This window comes from Aphelocoma coerulescens, chromosome 9, assembly GCF_041296385.1.
Source record: "Aphelocoma coerulescens isolate FSJ_1873_10779 chromosome 9, UR_Acoe_1.0, whole genome shotgun sequence".
Classification (NCBI taxonomy): domain Eukaryota; kingdom Metazoa; phylum Chordata; class Aves; order Passeriformes; family Corvidae; genus Aphelocoma; species Aphelocoma coerulescens.
In genome coordinates this window covers 3,426,455-3,432,007 of record NC_091023.1, presented here as the reverse complement: position 1 = coordinate 3,432,007, position 5,553 = coordinate 3,426,455, and the positions used below count along the sequence as shown (strand labels likewise).

The window sequence follows — 5,553 nt, the reverse complement described above, 5'->3', positions numbered from 1 at the left end:
CCAATGAACCTGAAGGCAGCAAAGATGAATCTGCCCACGGACGTGCTGTTGCTTTGAGGTGGACATGGCGTTGCCACTCTCAAAACCCTATCATGAAGTGCCTAGCCTGCCACAGAAGCTGCAGCTGCTAAACCTACTGAGCGTGGGAGCCTTCGCTGCGTGTGCTGCCCGCGGCTGCCCGGCTGCTCCTGTGAGGCTGCTCGTGCCTTCCCACAGCGCTGGTGCTGCTGCCTGGCTCTGCTCCCTCGCTGGGCAGCTGTCGCAGGGACTTTGCCGGGGAAAGGCCCATTGCACCCTATAAGCCAGCGCTGGACCCATGGTGGCGGTAACCCCTTTCCTGTGCTTCACGTCATTATTCTTGGCATTTTCCCACTTTTCAATCTTCTTTCTTTTCTCTTTTATGGAAAAAAAAAAAAAATTTAAAGGGGAAAAAAAGCTGAAATATCACTTTGGATCCCAACGTTTAACCTCGTTTGTGTTTTAATCTCGCTTTCGGGTATGTTTACAATCAAATTCTTTCCGCAACTGTGGATTGAGGCAAACTTGCCTCTTCTCCCCTTCAGGGGATCCGAACACCCCAGCACCGGCTGTTCCGGGGTGTCTCGGGGGTGCTCAGACAGGGCTCCCGGGGTGTCCGGAGGCTGTTCCAGGGTGTCCAGGGGATGCCCAGGGGCTGTCCAGGGCTGCCCAGGGGCTGCCCTGGGGTGTCCAGGGGCTGTCCAGGGCTGTCCTGGGGGCTGTCCAGGGCTGTCCTGGGGCTGTCCAGCAGCTGTTCTGGGGTGTCCAGGGGCTGTCCAGGAGCTGTCCTGGGGTGTCCAGGGGCTGTTCAGGGCTGCTCCAAGGGCTGTCCTGGGGCTGTCCTGGGGCTGTCCAGGGCTGTCCAGGGGCTGTCCTGGGGCTGTCCAGGGGCTGCCCTGGGGCTGTCCAGGGGCTGCCCTGGGGTGTCCAGGGGGTGTCCAGGGCTGTCCAGGGGCTGTCCTGGGGCTGTCCTGGGCTGTCCTGGGGCTGTCCAGGGCTGTCCTGGGGCTGTCCAGGGGCTGTCCAAGGGCTGTCCTGGGGCTGTCCAGGGCTGTCCAGGGGGTGTCCAGGGCTGTCCAGGGGCTGTCCTGGGGCTGTCCAGGGCTGTCCAAGGGCTGTCCTGGGGCTGCCCAGGGGGTGTCCTGGGCTGTCCAGGGGCTGTCCTGGGGCTGTCCAGGGCTGTCCAGGGGGTGTCCAGGGGTGTCCAGGGGGTGTCCTGGGGCTGTCCAGGGCTGTCCAAGGGCTGTCCTGGGGCTGCCCAGGGGGTGTCCTGGGCTGTCCAGGGGCTGTCCAAGGGCTGTCCAGGGCTGTCCAGGGGCTGTCCTGGGGCTGTCCAGGGGCTGTCCTGGGGCTGTCCTGGGCTGTCCAGGGCTGTCCAGGGCTGTCCAGGGGCTGTCCCGGGCTGTCCCGGGCTGTCCTGGGCTGTCCTGGGCTGTCCAGGGCTGTCCCGGGCGCTCCCCTCACGCCGCTCCCGCGCCGGCGCACAGCGCCCCCGTGCGGCTCAGCGCCCCTTGGCCGCCGGCCGCGCCCCGCAGCGCGAGCCCCCGGTGACCCCCGGCCATGGCGGAGGAGAAGCCCAAAGTGAGGCGGGAGAGGAGCGGGAGGAGCCGGAGGGAGGAGGGGAGGGAGGGGAGCAGCGGCCGCCCCTCCGTGTCCCGGCCGGGGGGAGCAGGAGCGGGGCCGGCCGAGGACGGGGCGGGCGGTGTCCGGCCCGAGCGGGACCCCGCGGCTCAGCCGGCCGCGCTCTGAGCCTCCGCATCCTGCGGTTCTCCGTCCAGGAAGGCGGGAAAGCGGAGAACGAGCACATCGACCTGAAAGCTGCCGGACAGGACGGCTCCGTGGTGCAGCTCGGAGTAAAGCGGCACACCCCGCTGAGCAAGCTCAGGACGGCGTACTGCTGCCCACAGGTAGGCGCGGGCACGGCCCGGGGGCTCCCGCGGCCCCGGGGGGCTCCCGCCAGCCCGGCCGCCCCCGCTCTCCCCGGGGAAGCATCCCCGTGCTGGTGGAACCCTCCTGCTTCTCTGCCCGGCTCGCAGAACATGCTTGTGGGCACGGTGAGGGCATCCAGGTGTGGGGGAGAGTGAGGAGCTGGGATGCTGGCAGCTCCTCGGTGTGGAGTTCTTCTCATCGGTGCATGGAAGGTGCCTGTTCTCCTCAGGTGCTCCCTAATGTCCCGTGACAGTTACCAAAACTCCTCCAGTTCCGATCCTGGCTCTGACACAATTCACTAACTCTCAGTCCTGTCATCTCCAAAAACTTCATCAACTTGGAGTGCATTTTCTGTTTGGAAAACGGCACAAAATACATTCTTCTGTGCCACAGCTTCCTTCTGATTTTTTCCTCCTCCCTTCCTGTGTCTCCTGCTGCCTATTGCACAGTTGAGACCGCTGTGTTCCACAGGTGTTCACTGGCTGCTCTGTGTCACAGGCTGTTCCTCAGTGCCATCCTGAACTGGAGAAGAATGTATCCCCACAGCTCAGCTCCTGAGCCTGGAGCTCCCGATGCCTTTGCTTTATGCAGAGCAGAGGGTGGGCATCTGAACGGCTTTGGAAACGGAGCTGGATTTTGTTTGCTGGTGTTTCCACTTGTCTGTTACTTTCAGGATCCTTTCTTGCTTATTCAAACTTTACACTCTGCCCTGCTCTGTGCCTGCTGTACCCTGACACCTCTCTGGGTTTTTGGAGAGGTACAGTGAGCATTCCTAAATGTGACAGAAGTGTGAATCACATGGATTTGGAAGGATTTTAGAGGGCAGAGCAAGGTCCTCAATCCCTGATGCAGGGAATAAAGACTTCCTCATGTGATTAAACGTTGTCAGAACAGGATTCAGTCGTGTGGCAACTCAGGTTTTAAGGGCAACGTAAAGTTACCAGCATTTGACCTTCCTCAGTGTAGACAGCACGACAAATACCCTCAGTGTCCTGATAGTTAAATCTTAATCATAGAATCACAGAATAGCTTGGAGTTAGAACAGAATTTAAAGCCCATCTTGTTCCACCCCCTGCCATGGACAGGGACACCTTTTGCTAGCCCAGGTTGCTCCAAGCCCCGTCCAACCTTGCCTTGAACACTTCCAGGGATGGGGCCGCCACAGCTTCTCTGGGCACCCTGTGCCAGGGCCTCACCTCGTTCACAGGGAAGAATTTCGTCCTATTACCTAATTTAAATCTATCTTCTGCCATCGCCCTCATCTTTTGAGTGTTAATTTTGTTAACATGTGTTCTGACAGTAAATCCATGAATACTTAGTTTGGATTCAGAAACACAAGTGTGGTTTCTCATATTAAGAACTTTGAACTTGCAAGGCTTGTCAATGAGGCAGGTTATGTTCCTGTTTGATGGACAACCAGTTAAAGAAGCAGACACACCTGCACAGGTATGAAAAACACTCTTACTGCAAATTGCTACACAGATATTCAGATGTCTGAGTGATGATCAAAGGGACTTGGAAATTAAAATGATCCCGAAATAGTTGCTGTGAGTTTAGCATGTTCTAACAAATTTGTTCAGGGTGACTGATGGAAAGTGTTTCATGTGTTAATTAAAGTTATTCCTGAAGTACTCTATGGCTCTATGAGCAGAGAGCCAAGTGCTTTTGTCACCACGTCTTTCAAGTTTTCTGTATTACTTCTAATTTCTGTATTTTTAAAACATTAAAATAATTCCTGTGTTACTCCCACAGCTGGAGATGGAAGATGAAGCCATGACTGAAGTGTGCCAGCAGCAGACAGGTGGAGGGTGCTAAGACACAGCATCTTTTGGAGAACAGTTTAAGGATGCTCATCACACCTCACTCTCTCGTCTGTCCTTGGGTTTGCTGTTTTATTAGTGAACCAATGAACATGCCAGTCCCATAGGGTTCTTTGAAACTTCAGAGGATGTTTACCAAAGTTGCTTCTTGTCTTTGACATTCTGCTTGCACAAGTCAAAATTGCATCTGCAGGGATTGAGCTGTGTCTGAATCGAACCATTTTAAGTTGAGATTAAGTTGTGTTGTCTCTGTTGTTAGCCTTTTAAAAAAACTTATTGTTTGTATTATCTTTTTTTTTTCTTCTTTAACACTGTGCCCTAAGCATTCATCCATGTGTCGGGACATGGAGTGTTCATTCCTGGCTCTAGTTGGTCTTGCCCCTCTGTTTTAACTCAAATGATGTAAATAATTCAGTGTATTTTCATGCCAGTTGTGAGCATAAAAGCTTCCTTTTAAGATGTGTCTGAGAGAAGGAACAGAGATACAGGTTTTAAGTATTTAGCTTGTTGCAAATTCAGTCAATCCCTTGGGCAGCATCACGCCCTTGACATGGGGCTGGAACACAATACAGTGCTTAGGATAGGGTTTAAATACTTTAGGTTTATATGTCTTTTTTCATATTATGATAAAGTTGTCCAAAATATACTTTTTAATGCAGAAATGGGATTTTTTTTTTTGTCCTGCACTATTGCAGAATTGGAGGTAGCAGGGCAGCTGGCTCAAAAACTTAATGCTTGTGATAGAGTAGCTGTGGGTTTTTTTGTTGTACAAGCTTATAAAAATCCATCACTGAAATTCCAGCTGTTTGCTGAGGTCTGGGCAGCATCTGTCCCTTCATCCTGCTCCCTCAGCTTCAGCTCTTTCTCTGTGGGTACTGGAAGTCTGTAGCCTCAGCTTTCTTTTTAGTACTTCTTTTTGATAGATAAACTTGGTAAATGAGGGGGGAAAATGCCTTTTAATGTCACCAAACATTAAGAGCTAGGAAGTGAGGAGAGACATTTAGCTGTCTTCAAAGTAATAATAATAAACTGCTCTCCTGCCTCTCCAACGTTGTTGAGGTTTAATGATTTGTGTGGTGGTTTGGCCTCCATGAAGCCTGTTCCAGAGGAATTTTAACTCAGGTTGTCCTGCTGCCCCATGGAATCATAACCAGCCTTTTCTCTTTCCATTTGTTCACATTAGATATGCTCCTGCTTGCTGAAATCTCGCAGGAAAGGCCCCTGTTTTCTTTTGCATGTTCTCGGTGAGCCCGGGCCAGGCTGGACGGGGCTTGGAGCAAGCTGGGCTAGTGGAAGGTGTCCCGTCCATGGCAAGGGGTGGAACGAGATGAGCTTTAAGATCTCCTCCTACTCGAACAATTCTGGAATTCCGTGAAGTCCTCACTGGGGTGGGATATCCCGCGGATCCCGTTGTGTGTTCCCGGATTTACACATCCACCTGCCGCCCTTTGGTGCTGCCCACAGCAAACCCAGTTTGGGCCTGGGGCTCCTGCCTCGTGCTCTCTGTGGCCCATCCCTGCAGGAAAGGCGGTGTGCGGGCTGCTCCAGGGAATCCGAAGGGTGTGCCCAGCTACAAACCCGCACAACTCCCGCTCCGTGGGGCATTTTGCGTATTCTCCTCTGTCCTCCCACCGCGGCGGAGCAGCCGGCGCGTTCCCGTCGTTTCCCACAGCGAATTCCCGGTGCGTTCCTACCGCGCGTGGTGCCGGTCGGAGGACTGGGCGCTACCATAGAGGAGAAGCCGGCGGGATAGAGCGCCGCCCTCCACCCCCTGCCAGCCGGCGGC

At 54.4% G+C, this 5,553-nt stretch overlaps 1 protein-coding gene across 1 annotated transcript; it reads left to right on the top strand.

Moving 5' to 3' along the window:
* The first annotated feature begins 1,533 nt into the window (after positions 1-1,533).
* LOC138114654 (small ubiquitin-related modifier 3-like) lies at positions 1,534-3,991 on the top strand. The gene is made up of 3 exons (XM_069024368.1): positions 1,534-1,599; positions 1,797-1,925; positions 3,700-3,991. The coding sequence occupies exons 1-3, from the start codon at positions 1,579-1,581 to the stop codon at positions 3,760-3,762; spliced, it is 213 nt and encodes a 70-aa protein (XP_068880469.1). The 5' UTR covers positions 1,534-1,578; the 3' UTR covers positions 3,763-3,991.
* The last annotated feature ends 1,562 nt before the right edge of the window (positions 3,992-5,553 follow it).